General features: G+C 35.3%; 1 protein-coding gene and 1 non-coding gene across 2 annotated transcripts in view; one reads left to right on the top strand and one right to left on the bottom strand.

The window, feature by feature from the left end:
* LOC149786713 (cleavage stimulation factor subunit 3-like) overlaps nucleotides 1-16,666 on the bottom strand; it is a 95,588-nt gene extending 78,922 nt beyond the window's left edge. Inside the window, exons 1-3 of the mRNA XM_089977212.1 lie at nucleotides 16,417-16,666; nucleotides 5,968-6,069; nucleotides 3,421-3,516 (exon numbers count right to left, since the gene is read on the bottom strand). Of these exons, the coding sequence (XP_089833338.1) occupies nucleotides 3,421-3,516; nucleotides 5,968-6,069; nucleotides 16,417-16,470 (252 nt within the window). The 5' untranslated portion in view covers nucleotides 16,471-16,666. The remainder of the gene's footprint in view (nucleotides 1-3,420; nucleotides 3,517-5,967; nucleotides 6,070-16,416) is intronic.
* A 271-nt stretch (nucleotides 16,667-16,937) lies between these two features.
* Trnav-uac (transfer RNA valine (anticodon UAC)) lies at nucleotides 16,938-17,010 on the top strand. Its single transcript has one exon. It is a non-coding gene; the product is annotated as a tRNA-Val (tRNA).
* The last annotated feature ends 3,988 nt before the right edge of the window (nucleotides 17,011-20,998 follow it).

Raw genomic sequence — 20,998 nt, 5'->3', positions numbered from 1 at the left:
GTCACTTGTTCTATATTTAAGCAATTTATTACAAACAAATCTCAAATTTTAATGAAGTTATATTGCTAAAGATAAAATGGTGCTTTGTCGATAGGTCAATTTCAGTTAAAATTTAACACTTACTTTTTTAACATAGCTTCGCAGTTAATACGATAATTTATCTTGCGATCGCGACTGAAGAAACATTGTGAGCAGCATCTACTAACATCCATATCCAGCACACATTGCAACATGACAATCTGCATCAACATTCTTATCAGCTTTCACGCAGTCACTACGTCATGCATGTGTGCACTGACAACATTCAGCATTAATGTTCATTTCCCAAATCACAAAGATCTATTGGTTTCGGTGTAAGGTTACACTCTGCATACATTTTTATAGATTAACAATCTTAATCTAAAATACCCAGATTAAATTTATTAACACTATTATAGACCATGTCTGCAAAGATATTAGTCCAACAGCCATCATTCAAAATGATAACATTATGTGATCAGAGACATTTAGCAAGAAAGTAATAAAAAGGAAATATTACAACTGATCACATTATACAATACACTTGTTCACACTGTACCATACAAATGACACCTTACCAGTGTTACTACCTTGATAATGGGACTTAACCCACTGTTAACAACTCACTGGGGTTATGTTAGTTAAATCATTTATATGCAACTGATAATTCCAAACACAGATTAATGTCAATTACTTTCCATTAGCTGGCAGAGTTAGATGAAAATGATGGCATGAAGGAAGAAAATTTTCAGGCTTCTTTGAAAAATAATTGTTAAAATTGTGCCTTCTTTCTAACAAAAATATGCAGTTTGGTTTTCCTATTGTGAAAATGGCATCTAACAAACTTAAAGACCTAATAATGTTTCCTACCTTAAATATTCTCAGCATGTTTAATGTTTTCTAATTTCATGGTGTTTGTTTTTGTAATCATAACATTATGTTTTTTTTATCTTACAGGTGTTGTCTAATGTTGTAAAGCACTTAGAGCTTCTAAAGATTAGATACAAAGTCCTCATTATTATTATCTATTTTAATTTTTTATCCATCACATTTAGATGGCGATAATAGGTATACACATGAACAATACAATTATACTGGAGTTAAGAAAATCTTGGCTATCTGAGAAAATTAGGCAGAAAATAAAGATCCATCAATTACTAACATTCATAAATTATCTGATGCCTAAGTGTATGCTTCCAAGAAAAGGTATTGATTTAATCACAAATTATGTGGCATCAACAATGCACCACCCCCATCTCCGGGGGTCTCTCTCTCTCTCTCCCTCTCTCTCTCTCTCACAAACACACATGCGCATACTTTCTGCTTGATCTGGCTTTGACTGTGAGGCATCTCACAAATTCCACTCTTGCACCATTACAAGCAAAGACTGGTCTAAACTGAACTGGACTGATTTAATCTAATGAACAACATTTTCTCTATGTAGTCAAAAATTGCATCAAAGTATTAAACAGAAACAAATCATTTTATGTTAAACATCCCTGATGAAAGTACATCTGCATCTCTGATAGCCTTTAGAGGATGAAGGAGATGAACACTGACTTTCAGACCAAGTGACAATAGATTTCATTAGACCAATATTGCAGATATTTAAAAAGGATTGTTTGGTCAATATTGTACATGAAGTGCTATTGATAAATATATGTTCCTTAGCAAAAAGCAAGTCCAGCTCAGTATGTATATAAAACATGCACACTAATGATCCATGGTTTTCACAATGTTTTAAAATGGAAAATCAGGAAGGCAAACAAATCTGAGCAGATAAAGTGTGTTGCAAAACTAGATCACACTTGCATTCATACTGATCTTACTTATAAATATAAACAATCTCTATAAATCTGTAATAAAGGAGACAAATTTAAAATCAATATATTTGTTTCAATAAAATCTACTTATTATCGTTGCATGATTAACAATAATCCACTATTCTTATATCAATTTATTTGCCTTTGAACACTAAAACCCCAACCCTTACAATTTCACTGGCTCTGCAAGAATGTCCATAGGTTGATATCTTAAGACATAATTGTTGTTTTTGGGTTTAAATACATATTTCAGCACATGACATGGCAGCCAGTATATATGGCTGAGAAAGAACTTGGAAAAAACTACTGGAAGAACCACTCATATATCCAACAAAACATTCCCTTTCATGGTTAAATAAACTGTTTATCATGTTCAATAAGCACTAACAAAGACCCATCACCTGACAAAGTATAATGAATGCCTGATCCAAAAAAAATGACCACAAGTACCTTCATGCACCAAGGTGCCAAATGTCCATGCCCAGAATTCTGGTTCAAAGTATTAATTCCAATAACGAGGACAACAAATTACTTAGTATCAGGCTACTGCCAAAACTTGGCCAGTGGGAAAATGTAGCATTGGCTGCCTCAAAGTAATAATGCTATTTACTTAATAGAAAAGTTGAATTTGTAGAACATTGTTGATCAGCAGTCACTGCATCATGAGGTGACAATCGGAAAGATGTTACCTCTAAAGTGAAAAAAAAAGCAGATGATTAAAAGAGTGCAAACATAAATATGATCAATAGAAAATGAAGTACTCAAGATCTCATAAAAACGAAACATGACAATATGAAAAAAGGATGTGCACCCTCTGCACTGAGTATTTAGAGAAACATGGAACTGATTGGGGTACTTTTACCAGCAACTGCAAAACTGGGCAGGATCAGTAAAAATGTTATGCTAATCCTTATTTCAACACCCAGCAAAAGGGTTATCCTAAATTAGTGATTTCTCAGTTTACCCCATCAGATGAATAAATTCAAGTATCCCCCAAAAAGCATTTAAATCATTATGAAACCATGACCATTAATATCTCTCTCCCCATTAAACACATGCTCACCACACAGACTCGGTAAAAATGACGCGCTGTCGAAGTATCGGCGCGAATATATGTCCTAATTTATTTGCAAACTAGCTTTATCACCAATATTAAGAAAACAACACAAGTCACAAATGAGTAAGACACTTTGGACTTTAGTAAAATTTATCAAAAATGAAAGTACAAACCACTGTGGTGGTATAACTTTCCATGATCCTAATGACACATGTAAATAAAACTTTCTTACGACTTCAATGTATATTGAAAAATCAATATCACTGGATTATGAATAAAATATACTGATGCAAAAATGAAGTGCTTTAAATATTCTGCATTAGACTAGGAATATGTGTACTGTATCATTTTAACAGATCTTGGCTGTGTCAGAAAATTATGAATAAACTATTTTTTATGAAAAGAATGATCTAATAATGGAGATAACATGTTGGTTGCATATCTCTTATAGTATTAACCTTATAACTGTGGAAATGAAAACTTTAAAGCACTTCTTGATATAGAAAATTTAAAATGTTTAACCTCATGCTCGATATATATCTTCCAGTATCTTCCTGCATTGGAAAACTGGGTCACCAATCTCTCATATGTTGGCCTGGCATCTTCTATCTTCTTCATCTAATAAATAAATAAATAATTCAAGTCATCAAGCAACTATCTTTCTTATGATTTATGTCGTGAACTGGATTGCTTTTCATCCTAACAAAGTCTACAAAATATATTAAAGATAATATCAATTTTTGTTTTTGTTTGTATTGGTTTAATTGATACTTTAAACACATTTACTGGACATATCATGCTAAGGAAATGGAGCTATGCACCTTTCCCTAAGGACACACCAAGGCTGCTAACCTGTGTGGTCTCTGAACCTGCAACCATTGGATCCAGTCTGGCACTCTACCAACTGAGCTACCACGACTCCCAAAAAAGACAGCATAAAATATACTGCTTTCTGGAAACAACCTGTCCAAATTATATAACTATGTTCAACAACAAATGTAAGACAAACACCTCTATTTAACCAAGACCATGTTAGCTTTAAATAAAAAAACATTAATTTTACAAAAGTTTTTCATAAATGCAGCCCTACATTACTAAAGCACCCTTCACTATGACATGTTCATGTTAAAAGGCAGGTATAGTCATGGGTCACATTTACTGATCTTTCATTTATAATATACTTCATTTTAAAATGGCCTCTCTATAAAGTGATACACTCCATGGCATTCATGGACAGTATTAAAACGATTTTTAATTTAGTTTTTATGAATTTAAATTGATTTTTGAGCACATGATAATCTATGCATGGCAGCCAGTATATCTGGTGGTGGAAGAAACCAGAAAAGCCTCTGGAAGATCCATAAACCCGCAGGAGGCTACTGGCAACCTTTCTCACATACCCTAATTAATCAATCCAAGACTTGAACACACATGGGCATAGGTAACATTTTTGATCCTTACAGTAATTGTGACAAAGGACAGAATTCAGGTATACGTGTACATGTATCTAGGCATATTTGGGTTCTCATGTTTCAATTCATTTTTGCATGACAACCACCATTTAACCACTTCATTCGATATCCACCAATGCAGGTTTCCCCCACTTTTTAAAGAAAAATTTACCGGTCAATCTACACCTACTCAACCAGTAGAGGAGCAAGAGTTTTCCTCAGACCAGCCAATTTTTACGCAGGACAAATATGTTTTTCCTGTGTACTCTGAACTGCATGTTTAATGAAGTCAATGTCATAGACGCCCACAGCACGGGATTCTGCATTAAAAATAGCCCAAACAGTCAGAAAATTTTCTACATATTTAGCAAGGTCTGGGAGAAAAATTCACAGCAAAGGTCGAGTTTGGGTGATGACAGTTACTACATCTTAAAATGCTCAACACACATATTCCCAGTGCAAACTACCATAACAAGAACTGATCACACTACATTTTTGTACACTTTACATATCAAAAGGGAAAGTGAGGAAGATAAGCTTTATTATTCTTCTTGAGATGCTTGACTGGTCTGCTTTCTGTCTACAAATAATTATATCAATATTGAGTAGACTAAGGTATAACCAGTCTCCTTGATCAACTGGATTACCTAAGAACTTGGATTGTTTTTACAAATATATGTAGGATAAGCACCCAGATGATCCATACACAAATTGTGTCAAAAAAACTTGAGTTCTCCAATCTCCCAAAACTCTGGTACAAACTCGTATAAATTTCTCTTATGATCAGTTTAATTACTACTCAATTACGTATGCTTTTTTTGGTCATCAAGTGCTAGCAGAAAATTCCTTTGTTTCCCCTGATTTTGATCAATATTTACAAAGTTAAAGATCTTTTCCCAGATGGGAACAAAACTATTATTTCTCCCAGCTTTTACCAATTCCTGGAAGCAACAGAAACTGACCTTCACATATGCAGTGAACCAAAAGCACTTTGAACAAGTTTCCTCTACATGATCGTCTGACCAATGAAAGAATTCATTATGTACAAGTATTCATTATGGTGACTTGCATGATACCAACATGCACTGACTGGAATGAAGGAATTTATGTATTGATGGTTTAAACAGGAGGAAGTGACAGGTGATGTGTTGTCTATGGAGGCCACAATGATTATTCCCATTATCTACACAAGCAAATGTTATGAGCAATCTGATTCGATTAGTTTCTTTCAGCAGCATACAAATGGATAGTGGAGTGATAAATATGGTTTCAGTTATGCCAAGGGTTGATGTTCAATTAATTGGATTGATGACATTTGGCCAGCAAAGATGATACACCTTATGAACACTATTCCCAACATCTACAGTACAGCATGCTATTACATTCCACTAACACTCCAGCTTTTAACAGGCACAAAACATGAGGACACATTAGTTATGACAAAGGTATGTGCCTGTAATTCAAAAGCCTTTGCAAATTATAGTTAAGTGAACCTGTTAACATTCAATTTAGAAAATTCCAGTCTATATATATATATATATATATATATATATATATATATATATATATATATATATCCATCCAAACGTACTCCATCATATCAACATGGTCATTTTACCTGGGCATCACGTATAAGTACACTCCATGCTTCTGTATCATATGGACATGCCTCTATTCTTTTCTCTGCTTTCTTCACCTTGTCAGGAACATAACCAACCTCCTGTGAACAATGCATAAGAACATATTATATCTGATTACGAAAACCCATTAATAAATCTGGAATAAAAAACAACGCTATCTCTGATTTATGGATCTTAAAGAAAGGATTTAATTGGGTGGAAGAAAGAGAGGCTAAATAATCTACACCAAATTTCTGATAATGATGTCCAATTCGTAAGCCTGCTAATGTAAATAATGTCAGTAATTGTATCTTACATTCCACTTAAGACACTGGTAATTTCAATGCCAGTAATGTTTGATGCATGATTTCAATCTGAATGACTGCTATGAAAGTAGTACAGACACAACTCATGAAATATATGTACATGCATAGCTCTTATTTAAACAAATTCCTTCATGAATAAACAAACATAAATACTATCGTAAAGATATTCTGAACACAGATCCTAATTGTTATAAAGAGTACCATGAACTGAATATTATATAGCCACCCCATAATGTAAAGTCCTCTTTGTAGGCACTAGTACCACAGCGTTGACTCTGAAGTCTATACCCCCAGATTCTGACCTTTGGTCAATGTATGCAGTCAAGAATAAAATTTACTTCCAAGAACTATTAGATTCTAACAAGACTTACCATGATGATAGCCTCTGAACTTTGGACCCCCGTTCTTAATTACATGCCCTTCATGCAAGACTTCCACAAAGTTTTGTGAAGAAACTTGCTCCGAAACAAGTTTTACTGGAAAATCAGTTTGTCTTTGAACCACAATGACCCTGACTTTTCTCCCCCAAATGTACTGACCTTTCCCATACTGTAGGCGCAAGCCTTCCACAGAAAGAACTCGTACTAAAGTTGATCAACAAAAATCAATGTGCCCTTGTCATCTGACCTTTTGACTCCATAATCAAAGAAGTTTCTTTCTTACCCAGCATGCAATTCATCCACATACTTGGCAAAGGTACATGATTGAGGACTGAAATTGCTATGCAGAACAAGTTTTTCTTTTAATCACCGACCCTGACCAATGATCCCAAAACCAATAAGATTCTTCCTAAGACCAAGTGCAAGCCATCCACAAAGATTTGTAACTGTTGATAGTGGAGAAATCGAGTTATTATGCAGAAACAAGATTGGTTACATAAAGATAGATAGCCATCATCGCAACATAAATAACAGCTTCTTCAAATCTGGCTTCACTGTTCTCCCATGCCCAAATTTATAGTTTTAACAACTGATTGTGTGTACTTTTTTCTAAGTTTAGTGTAGAACCATTACCTTGGCCAAGAGGAAATCCCATGCCTGAAATACGGACAAAAATGTCAGACTGCTTTCTTGGTTACTTCCCTGCATAACAAAACCCCCAAAACCGTTATAGTAAAAATGATTCATTTGAACAATTTTTTTTTTTGTTTCCTATTATTAGATCTTGCAATTGATGCACTCAAGTTTGATGACCTGACTGTACATACAACAGTGCAATAGAAATAGAGCTAAGGAAAGACTCATGCAAGTAAAACAATCTTACCATGCATCGTACATCACAGGCATTTGGATGAATTCATACTTTTCAGCATTAGCCTTAAATTGCAGCCAAAATAAACACGTCACTTGTAGGGACTGATGATCAACTGTCCAAAAAGAATTTCTAAAACAATTTCTTATTTTTTTTTGCTGAGTGTTGAAACCATCTCTGATATTGATGAGCAACACGGTATTCAAAGAAGCCACGATTGGTGACCATACTGGACGACAATAGAATGATTTTCTATTACGACACACAAGACACTAATAATAGAAGACCTTTGGCGTAAACTCCATGTCAAATGAGAATCAGTGACAAGACTTACAAGATTTATTTAATGCAGCAGCCATGATGGAAGATTGTGGGGCAACATTTTTGCATTTAGGACCTACTAAATACCTTAAGAAGTCTGTTTGTGAAAACCCCATTATATGACCATCAACTGTAGAGGAGTATTAATAAAAAAACATTGAAATGTATGCCATACTGGATTTCTGATAGGTATAATTTTCATTCAGGATCAACTAGTCATCATAAGTTCTCTGGTGAAAACCACAAGTAGATTAGTGCAGCAGCAATTCAAAGATTATCATGATTTGAAATCCACTGACTTGTGTCTGAATACATAGAAACTTGTATCAACATTGGTCAAAACTGCAGGTGTTTGGTAACTATCAGTGTATACATTTAAGGACTAAAAAGGAAGACCATGTCCTGGAGAAAAAGAGGTCATAGTGAAAACCCAAATGCTGACACGACTTCCATCTGTTAGGATTAGTGATAGATTTTTATGATGGGTGGCTATATTGGATCTCCAAATGGCATCATATTCATTTGGATCCAACTAGACATCATACGAGGGGCCCCGAGTGGTCTAAAGCGCTCACCGCTCCGGATCACTGCCGTCTCACCTCTGTCTGAGTTCGAGTCTCGGGCTCAGCTAACGTGGGTATGTGAGAGCCTACCAGTAGCTTCTCATGGGTCAGTGGTTCTTCCAGGGTTCTTCCTCCACCATTTATACTGGCTGCCATGTATAGCCTATCTTGTGCTGAAAAATGGCATTAAACACTACAACATACGAAGTCTTGAGGTGGAAATGCCATGTCAATGTGACAATCCATTAGGTAGAGTAGCAATAACAAGATAATCAAGTTTGATGTTGTGGTGACCAGATTAGCTGTTAAATTGATAAAATTTTTATCCAGGACCAACTAGACATCTTAAGTCTTCTAGAGGAAGTCCTATGTTAATATAACCTTCACAGTAAGAACACGATTTTCAAGATGGCCACTGTGATGGCCATAATGGATGTCTAGAGTAATTTTCATTTAAATAGACAATGGGATCAATGTGTACGTCAAGTTTCATGGCAATCCTCTAAGCAGTTGTGATGACAAACTTGTGTTAACATAGCAGATGGCAAACCATTGCACAAGCTCTTCTGGTCTATGACAGGCAGAGTGAAAACTCCAGGCAAAATAGATGCTACTTTAATATCCTGTGCATGTTTTTTTTAAAAATGATTAAAGGAAAATGAGAACAAAATATTTACCTTAAATAATATGTTACTAAGATGGTAGTATCTGATTCAAACAAGAATTTGCCCTTATTATACTTGAGTACAGCACACAATAGCAGAATGTTTATTTTCTTTTCTGAGCAATTCTAATTATTTCAAAGACTCTGACACTCTATTGCAATGCAATGTGTGCTTTTGCGACACCAGCACACAAAAACTGCAAGTAATACATTTCTGGTACTTGAATGGGCTATCAATTAATGTTTTTTTTTATATAAGTATGAACAGAATTTACTAACATTTAAATCATCCACAACAGTGAGACTTCTCAAAATACTATGCAACTGAAGCATGTCAATATATCAGTTACAACTTGTCTTGTTACTCCAGTCTGTTTGTGAGAAATTCCAGTGAAGTGAATAAATAATAACAGAAGGATCAGTAGTTTTAGCTACAGAGAATAATGTGCATTGCTCATTTTTTTTGGCTAATGATAATGCTGAAAAACCAAACCTGAACAGATCAGGAACTATAAGAGCTGAATCTACAAAGATTCAAATACTCAAAATCTGAAAAATTAAGCTGAATACAATCACAAAATTTCAAAGCGATGACTTCACAATATTTATACCAACTGTATAACAAATTTGCCAAATTTTCATCATCTGAAAGACATTAAAACAATGTTTAGTTAGCTTAGAACAGCACATTTAATTCATAAGACTGTTGTCATTAATATGCCCTTCGTTTTCGTTTATAATAATTTGATTCAATCTTAATTGGTTTAAATAAATGTAATTTGGAAATTTCGACATGTATGTGGCCCATTAGGCTTAATCTCAGACTTTTGGAACCCCGATCATTGTTACTGTCTGTCATATATCTGCTGCCAAAAGAGCCTGAAGTATTATTCTAAAACTGAAAATTATGGGTGGAATATTCTCCATCTGACAAAAGGGTGTAATTTTCATAATACAGTTGGAATTTAATGAAAAAATAAAGGCATATTTTGAAAATATGGGCAATTTTTCTGCATTCAGTTGATTTTCATTGCGAGATTTGAGAAATCAGCACGAGTCCCACAATCATACATCCTAGAATAATGAAAAACAATACAATACATGCAACAGATTCAAATAAATATATGGAACTACACGCAAAAACTAAGCAACGACTTCTATGGCAAAGGTGATGCTGAAAACAGAAACGATGCCAGAACAGAGATATTTAGGCTCAGACAGTGTTCGTGTTATAATCACTTTAAATTATGAACCCGTGAAAAATATCTTACAAAATTCCGAAAAATAATTCTTATAAAAATTATACAAAATTGATATGTGTTGTTTAAAAGAAACCATTTTACATGTATTATGAAAGTGACATTAATTACATTCTTCCAAATCAAAATTAAATGGTGTGTGTTTGTGATTTGGATTTTTAATGTAGCTTTAACAATTTTTCAGTCATATCACTATGATTTCTGCAGTGAGACAGTTTCTAGTGATGTCTAGCACTGAGGCATCATGCTGCAGACATGTAGCATGATGTCCCACCCACTCACATTATCCTGACTCCATGCTGACCAGTCCTAACACTAACCTCTTAATGCTGAGCGCCAAGTGAGGCAGCTGGAAAAACTATTTTTACAAGTCTTTGGTATGACTCGGCTGGGGATCAAACATTATGACCTCCCACATCTGAGGCAGACACTCAAACCATAAGGCCACTGGAGTGGTAATTAGTTAGCCATTTCAAAATATTCTTTATTGCAGATGTTTGTGAGTGCAAATCTCTGGAACTTCTTATATTATGTAACTTATTAACAGACTGCTGGCAGCATATCTGTCACTTATCATTAATGATTGGAGCACAATATGTGAAAGGTTATACTCATGACAATTATAATAATGAGACACAGCAAAATACTGAACTCAGGCTGATCTGGACAGGATGCCCTTCTGCTTTTGAGTCTGGCAGGCTAACAATTATGCCACTGCTGCTCCTTTCACTTCTCACATCTTTTTCTGCCACCTTTTTTAAATCTTAGTGAGCACTGGGAATTGCAATACTGTAGCAGACAATCCATCTAGGCTTCACTCAACTTCATCTTTAGTCATGCAATTTAATTAAAAGAAATCCTAAACCTATCTCCTTTTATATAGGTTTTGATACATAGATACAAAAGCAGACATGATGACAGAGACAGAATCACTACAAAGAGTCAATAACTGTTAGATGGGTTTTGAAGCAATGATAACAGTGATTTGGTTTGGTATTTTATGGCCAATATAATTGGAGAAAATGCCTTGTCCAGGAACATACCAAGGTAGCTGACACGTGCTATCTTAAGTTAGGATCTGAACTCACTCTTTCAACTGGGCATGAAAACAGAGCCATCATGGCTCTTGCTACTTGCCTCTTGTCACATAAAAATACTCTTTGGCCTATTCTACAATCCCATGCACACGTGGAGTCCAAGATAAAGACATGGGAAGCATTTCAGTATCGAGTAAAAACCAAGTCCTGCATGTTCAGCCCACAACCAGTACACTGATAAAAAATGTTAACCAAAACCATAACTTGCTGACAATGTCTTCCTTCCCACTAATGATGACTACACAAAAGTACCAATCAAACTTAGCCCAGCATTAGCAACCATTGTAGGTAAACATTAAATCTTTTTAACTTTATTTTATTCTCAGAGACATTAAATTCTACTGAGGCATTAAGTCATGCATATTATACATTAAAAAATGTACTGAGTACATGTATGTATTAACTGGTGAAGCAAAGAAAGCAAGAATTCACAAAAAAGTTTATTTCTGCTGCATGTATATTTCACCATAAACAAATTCAAGGAAGAAAAAAAAGCATGGTCTACAAATGCACATGTCCCCCAGTTAACATTTGTCCAGGAATACATATTAAAATCATGGGACTAGCTTTCACATTTATGTCTTCTCCAGAACTCTCAGCAGCTTGTACCCCATATCTGACTAAATAGAAATGTAGCATTGGATGAATATGATTCAATTCCTTTACATTTTTAAAACACATAGCATATCTCAATGTCAAACCTACTGTATCCATTTCCATTCAAACTTACAAGTTCTTGTAATGCTAATTCTGCTCCATTCTAGAAGAACAAGACATACCTCTTGGTGATCAATACCAATTTCATTCAAATGCATATTGGGATACCAGAAGAGAATCTTACAAAAGAGACAAAGATGACATTATAAACAACTTGCTAAATGGTTGGTTGGAGATGTAAAGATGGACAAACAGTGAAACAGCCCACATCCTGCACATACCATCAGTTTTGCTTGTCCAAAAATGTAAGTGTGATGCATCTCCACAATCAACAAGTTACTAGAATTAAGACAACATGGGATTAACATTATACGCAAAGAGACACAGTCCTAATACTAAGATATGGAAGGTTGCTTTGAAAATTTTAAATATTGTTAAATCATTTCATGCCATTTTTGGCAATTGTGCTTCTATTTATTCAGAACTAGACAAGTACAAGCTACATAGCATCCTGGAAAAAAATTAAATATTCCACACTCGACAGTTCAAGATCAGACCATGCTGCTCTACATCCTTTTTGTGTCCATTGTCCACAATGTTTCATGGAAAAACAAACTTCAATAACATGTAGCCTCATGGCATGTATTGTTACTGCTTACTGCAAGTAAACAAAATATTTCAGCTTTCAGCTTTATACTGCAATGTAATTTTGTGTTTGATATTGAGGGGTGTTGGTTTTCTAAAAAAACAAATAAAAACTGCACCATTCTGCAACACCTATTGCTTTAGCCTGTGCGTCATGCAAGCATTTTGACATCATGCCTGCCAAACAATATAAAATCACTAGTGATGCATTAGTCCCGCTTACTTAATAAAGTGAGAAGTAAATTATGTGGCCATATGGGGGCCCCGAGTAGCCGAGTGGTCTAAAGCACTGTCCGTTACGGATCACTGCCATCTCACCTCTATCTGCGTGGGTTCGAGTCTCGGATTCAGCCAATGTGGGTATGTGAGAAAGCTTGCCAGTAGCTTCTCGTGGGTCGGTGGTTCTTTCCGGGGTTTTCCCGGGTTCTTCCTCCACCATTAATACTGGCCACCATGTATAGCCTATCGTGTGCTGAAAAATGGCGTTAAACCCTACAACAACAACATGTGGCCATATGTTACCCCAACTTTTCAATCATATAGATAATGCCTACCCATTTGGGCTTCCATGACTTAACAAGATGACATCATAGTGGTACTGCAGTAAATAGCAAAATGTACAACATGCCATGTGCAGTAATCAGTTAAGCTCAATAATTCAAAACTGAACACATTTTCACACTTCTTGTCATGTCAGCAATATTTCAATGAGAACAAGAACTGGCAATTTTATTATTTAAAAAAATAAATTTAATAACTTTTGTCACCTAGTTATCCTACCATCCAGGGTCAGATCTGAAATAACTTGCAACATGTTCACATCAGCAGGCAAGTGAAACGGTATAAAGTTCAGTAATACAATCAATATGCCAGACAAAATCCATGGCATGAGATTAATGACACTACTGGATTATCTTAATAATAATAATAATAATACAGTCACAAGCACAATTTTGTTACTTTTTTTACAGGCTGACATAATATACAACGTTGTTAATTTGCAAACTTGATCATGGTGCTAATATGCAACAAATGATGCACTTTAAATGTAAATTGGAACTAATCTGCATATCTATATGACCTCTGAAGTCATTGACATGTAGGTTGCTAGAGTTGGATAGTCAAGTGACACGGAATGCAAATGGCCAGATCCAGGTCAAATTTCAGCAACAACGTACTTTCATCTCATCTGTCAGTGGATTAAAGACAACGAATGCTATGCTCACGATTTTTGAGAAAATAAATAATATTTCTATAGATTTCATGCAGGTATATGTCGATGAAAGGTCGTTCAAGGTTGCTGGGCCAGCTAGTAAGCATCTACCCCACAAAATGGTGTCGGCGAATTCCAACTTTTCAATAGGGAATGGACTCTGACCCTACACCCCAACATAAATGTCCAAGTATCAAAAATGGGGTGACAAGGGTCAGAGGAAACTCGGACTACTGAAATTTATTGGAGAAAGACATCAGGGTGAGTAAAGTCTGACAAAAGCAATACAACTTAACTTTGTTGTTGCTGTTAGGTTTAACGCCATTTTTCAGCACACGACAGGCTATACATGGTGGCCAGTATTAATGGTTTAGGAAGAACCCGGGAAAGAACCACCGACCCACGAGAAGCTACCGGCAAGCTTTCTCACATACCCACATTGGCTGAATCCAAGACTCGAACCAGCACAGACAGAGGTGAGATGGCAGTGATCCGTAACGGAGAATGCTTTAGACCACTCGGGGCCACAACTTTACTTTGTAGAAAAGCATCGTTATTGGTTGCCAGTTGTGTGTGATATTCCTGAAAATTTGATTTTTGTTACAAAGTTAGTCGACATCAAGACGTGCTACACAGGGCTGTTAGTTAGGCAGCAAGACCCGTCACTCCCAGAACAAAAATATCCAGTGATATGACTTATGTTGAGGACTAGATTTGATGTTGACTAGCATTGTAACAAAAGTCAAATTTTCAGGAATATCTCACAACTGGCAACTAAAATAACACTTTTCTCAGACATGTTTTTGGGTAGTCCATGAAAAAAAGCTGACAATGTTAAAGTGGGGTTTGGGGGTCCTTCCCCCATGGGGTCTCGAGGGGTAGTGCCCTTGATTGATTGTCCAGGGGCTTTTCGGCCAAAAATGCATTTTACAATCAAAAAACTGCTCCTGGTGCAACTTATGATCATAATATATAACAAAATAATCATTTGAAAAACTAATAAACTTACCAAAAAATTTCAACTTGACTTGAATAATTTCAAAATATTTATTGTCACATGAATTTGTTCTCCAATACTATTGGTGCTTAAGTTAATTCACGTGTTATGTCAGTTTTCACACTGTAATTAAGTCACAATTATTTCTCAATTTTTGCAGTAAATATATTACACATCTCTCTTTTCATAACAAATCTAAAATAAACACCCAAGTACATCAACTATATACAAATAACCCCATACATTCACTTGTCTTTCTCTCCAATGAACACAAGCTGTTGATAAGCCAGTTGAGATCTTTTTGCAGCTTTGGCAAATATTTCTTTAGGCTTCCTTTTCGAGTTTTTGGCTCAATGTGCAAATCATTTCTTTTCCTTATTAATAAGAGCCTTTTTTCTTTCAAGCTGGTACTTGTATTGGTGACATGAAGTACACATATTCTGACAGAGCTACATCTGTTCTCTCATGCAAAAAATCTTTCTTCTTGTAGTAATTAAAGGCACTTTTTCCAGATGCCTTCTGAGCTTCAATTTTTCTGTATACAGTTTCTTTTGTAGGTGCTGATCCAAACTCTTCCAACTGCAATTACCATAGAGCAAAGGTCACACAATGCCAGTCCTCTAGTGCTCAGTTTTCTTATCAACTGACCAACTAAATTTCCATAGACTTTTCACTCCAGCCATTTCCATGTTTTTTAAACCATTATCTAAACTTCTTGTGACATGGTCTCTCTCAACAACTCAGGACACCATTTTTGCATGTATGCTTCTTTTCAATGCCATCAGTTTCTATTACACAAAGTTTCACTGGATGAATTTAAAATTGTGACCAATCAGAATATTCTTTACAACAGTCGTGGGCGAACTAATATATGAACGAAAGGTAACAAGGGTCGTTGCAGAATATGACCTAACACACCGTTTTTAAAAAACCGGATCGGAGATGATAAAAAGAGGGACTATATCAAGAAAAATCAAATTCAAGTCAGGAGAAAAACGGAATTCTCTTTAAAACGGAGAAAAATCATGTCTGTTTTCTAGAAAGTAAATTGATGTTTCAGTCAGACTTTACTTACTTTGTCTTTTCTCTAATAAATTATATTAATTAAAGTATGAAAATATATTAATTGCATATCAATTTGTGGAAGTGTGTTGATATGGGCTGACAAGTGTGTGACATATTCCTGAAACTTTGATTACTCGTACCGTTATCTGGTTAGTAAGACATAGCACTCAAACAAAAATAACATGTGCTATGTCTTACATGGTAGGGCTACGAGGGTGTAAACCAAGTTCAGCAGTCATTAAAAAAAAAAAAACGTGGCAACACATGCGGAATAAACGTTCAAACAAAATGTGGTGCAATCATTGCATGATAAAAAGAATGTTTCAGCTTTAAATTACATGTGTCAAAAGTCATCATAAGTATACTCATTTCACACCGTAACTATCTTACCTCTGGAGGTAAATTTTGGTTGGTATTCGTGTTTTGAGCTCCTGGTTGTGACATTGTAACACGTTATAAAACAAAATGAATAACACCACAATTGAAAAATTATAAGCAAAAAATGCTGATTGATTGACGCTGTATTTATTGTGAGCCTAACAGCTTAAACTAAGATGTTCACGGTGTCTTATAACCGCTTCGTCTCTTCCAATCCAGCTTTGTCCCCTTCTTTTCCGGCAAACATGGCGGCGAGCGTGCTTTTGTCTAGACGGAGATACTGACAATATAAAAAGCTAACAAAAATGTATTAGAACTATTCAAGTTACGATACCAGTCTTGATTAGCAAGCTCGAGTGATTGTCTTGATATAATTCGATTATAGTGCAATGATTTATGTACAATTAAACCATAAAGGTAAGTCAAACTTGATTTTAGTACTCTTTGGTAATTAAAAAAGAAAATTGTGAAGTTATGCGTATGCAATATTATCATTTTTTATTAATATATTTTATAATAGGTATTACACAACCGGTTCCATAGTGTAGTGGTTATCACGTCTGCTTTACACGCAGAAGGTCCTGGGTTCGAGCCCCAGTGGAACCAGAATATGTTTTAATATTGTTTTTATTAGTTAATTTTCTGCTATTTTAATCATGCAAGTCTGTTTTTAACTTGTACAGATTTACATACCGGGTAGAGACTATATTTGACTCTAAATATATGCAAATTCATATTAAATTATTCCATAGAAACTTGAAAAGTCTATTGTTAATTTTTATTAGGACTTTTTTTTGCCAAAGGTAAGGATAAAAGTAGATGGTATAATTTAGATAATGCTGAACTTTTTATTACTGTGATTCTATCAAATGGAGTGAGGACTACTTTTATTTCATAATTTACTTTTACCATTTTTTCAAGCTTAGTTACAAACTACACCTAATAATGTAAAACCGCAGTCCCACAATGTATCTGAAAACTCTGACATAATCAATTATCACTTCCAAGTTTAATATTGAGAGATCAAATATTTTCTGATATTTATTTGTTGTATTCCTTTCATATCTGGACTTCTCTTACCTTGGGTTTGAGTGTCTTTGCACAAGCTATATATGTAAATAAGTAAATAGCTACATCTCTTTTTAGTTTTAAATAGAGAGGATGTATGCAATGAGACTAATGCTCTCTATTTAAAACTAAAAGCGATGTATCTATTTACTGTAACACATGATTTGATATAATTTAAAAAGTTTATATCCCCAGTTTAATAAGATTATATGAAACATTCGGCAATGTTCTTAAGATACTACTTTGGTTTGACACCTTTCGGTATACAAAAAAGTATTCCTTCTTTCTGTATTGATGAAGGCTCTGCTACAATGTTCATGGATCTCACAAGGATGTGACATGAATCTTTTGAAGAAAACTTTAAAAACTTTGGAGGTTGGACTCATGAACATCCCGAAGAAACTAGTTTGAGTTTTGCTAGTGGTGGACCTAAACATTATGGCTACCGGTACAGAAACAAACAACGAGGACTGCATGTCAAATGGAGATTAAAACGACTGACATTGAATTATCATTCCGGTCTAGTGGGTGGACTTTGACGTCTTAAAAGAAGCTTTCAAGTCCGGTAATGATCAAGATTTTCGTGTGATTAGATATGGATGCTCACAAAATGTTACGTTTATCCAATCATCAAATCGTTGGTGGACCTTTGGAAAAAGCGTATCAGATCGTCTACCAACGAGACTTCCAGATCATAGCACGAGTACGTTCCTCCAGTATAAAAAAATTCATGGGCACAAAGATCATTTCGTGTATAGACGCACACCAAGAATGATGAATTCAACACAAAACTATATGCTGGACCCCGTGACTCCAAGTTAAAAAATACACGTTTCCTGCGGTCTTGTCTGGTTCTTAATTTTCGAAAGTCGATGCCATATTTTCCAAGGAAAATGGCTTTAATATCTGGAAGGACCTAGTCCCAAATCTTTTGCCAAAGCAAAACTTGTCTACATGGGACGAGGAAGACAAGTACTACAACGTTTATCTCAGCATGAGTCCAGAACATTGGAAATACTCATGAAATATCGGGTCTACCTGATGTTTACTACATGCTAGATTAAAATTTTAGTATCAGATTGTTCTAGAATGGAAAATTCATTTAAGAAAATGCTAATTGTGACCTAGGTCAAGTAGAGGGCTTTATTATCTTGTATATCTAGAAACTATTCATTCTTGCTTTAAGATCTTAAAGCAGAATCAGTCTTATTTTGTGTTTAGTATTTGATTTAGGCTAGAATTATTTATTCAAATTATTCTTCTCTGGAATTACAAAGTGTTCAATAATATTCTTGGAGAGAGACAACGTATTTGGAACTATAGTGAATTCAAACAGAGATATTTTTTGCTTACATTATTGTGATTCACCAAATGACCAATGACGCATTATCACACTTCAGGCTATTGGTATATTATTCCACTTGAGACTACAGGCACATCAACACCGTCAGCGTTGGATTTTATTTGGAATACAACTGGAATTTAATTAGAACTGTATTCATTATGACTGGTGATAAAACTTTGTAGACTATTTGGGGATTGAATTCACAATACTGTAAGTTCATTTTAAATTTTCACTTTGTATTCTAGGGAAATAATGTTTTTTGTTGAATCATGCAAAACTTGCTGCTCTTTGCTCTTTTCTATTACTTGCTTTTAGATCATAGGGTCGTAATAATACCTTCTGCAGAACTGTTATAAGGTTTACAATTTCACGACTTACATCATCATCCTTAAACAAAATTCCATAGGATTCTTTTGTGGGTTTAACGTTATTTATCAGCACGTGATAAACTCTTTATGACGGCCAGTATATTTTGTGGAAATTCCCGGTAAGAACCATCGATCCTACGGGAAGCTACTGGCTATTTTCCTCACTTACCCTGGTTGGCCGATCAGAGACTCGAAATCACGCGAGCAGAGATGTCAGTGATCTGTAAAGGGTGGCATCTTAGACCACTTGACACCAGGGGCTACCTAATTCCGTAGGAGGAAGTTCAAAACAGTGTTCAAGATTTACATTATCATCAACTACTTTTAAAAGAACTCTGTGTGTGTGTGTGTGTGTGTGTGTGTGTGTGTGTGTGTGTGACGGCATTACATGAATTTAGTTTAACAACAGTTTTTTTTGTGTGGATAATCATGAGCAGTAACTGCAACGACATGACCACCACATCTTGAGATGTGTGCTATAAATGTATTGTGGTAATAGTATTACGAATAGTGATAAATACGAGTTTGTACCCCAGTGTGAAGACGAGATACCAATCTTCATACTTGCCAAGAAATTTGTATTACCAGTTGGATAAACCAACGGGTTTACGACTGGAAGGATGTACCTGACTGGGAAAGGTTTCGATTTGATACTTGGAAACAAGAGGTAGTTGACTGTGCCAGATGCATTTTGTGTGATAATGAAGAAAAAGAAAAACATGGACTCTTTTTGTGGCTTTAAAATGTAAATATCTCTTGTTGTTATTATTATTGTTTTTGTTACACATCAAACGTTCATAAAATGTATAAATGTCTTGTGTCGCTAGTGGAATCACAGAATCCTAAACAAATTTGCTATCGCTGCATTCTTCGCTCTTAACGAAAGGTTATATTGAATTTATTGCAGGATTTAGTAGTTCAGGAAAAACTGTGTTTGATCACATCAGAGTTGTTTGATAGTCTTCCACAACGTATCCTGTTGTACTGCAAAGAGTGGTAATCGTCTTACACGTTACTCAAGAAAGTCATGGAGAAGCCATTTAGTTTGTCAGTGGAATTTCTCGTGAAAACGTTGGGATCGTGTCGCACTGTATTGTAACACATCTTATCTTAGATGACATGTTAGGAGAAGACAAAGAAATTAAGCTATGGTTCACGCGAAAATTATAGCATTGTAATGCAGGTATTATTTACAGTACTTAAAACTTTATTGCAACAAAGTAAAGTGCATCGTACCATCTGTTGCAATGCACATCGTGTCGTGTTGTTTAAAACTAGATGACGCAGATCTCAAGTTCAAGTGTTGGCAAAACAGAGAGTGAAACAATTAGGAAAACCTTATCTGTATTATGCGTATGACGATTCCATTCAATTACCATGTGTCTATTTACCCATGGATCTAAAATCTACCACTCCCTATTATTTTAGATTTCGTATAAATTTGTTTCACGACAGGTATCAAGAAAGAGGTCCCGTAATTTACACATCGCTTTCTTTGTTTCCATCTGACTAAAAAGTCTATACAAAATTATTTGCTTCCTTCCTTTCTAACAGTATTCAAACGTGCTTCCTTTCAATCTCATCCTTCTGTCAGATAGATTCATGCACTGTGTGCTATATAGTCCCGAAAGTAGTATAGTGGGGAACTTTAACGTCAATAGGACTTACCATTAAAAACATGGTCCAGGCGCTTTGGCGTCAATGGGAATTTAACATGGGAAATTGAACATGGGAAATACAGGGCCGGCACTTTAGCGTCAATGGGAATTAGCATTGCAGAGAGGGTCCCGGCACTTTGGCGTCAATAGGAATT

This window comes from Sinohyriopsis cumingii, chromosome 12, assembly GCF_028554795.1.
Source record: "Sinohyriopsis cumingii isolate HCF-2022 chromosome 12, ASM2855479v2, whole genome shotgun sequence".
Lineage (NCBI taxonomy): Eukaryota > Metazoa > Mollusca > Bivalvia > Unionida > Unionidae > Sinohyriopsis > Sinohyriopsis cumingii.
Note: the sequence above shows the minus strand (reverse complement) of the source record. Positions and strands in the feature narration are given on the sequence as shown.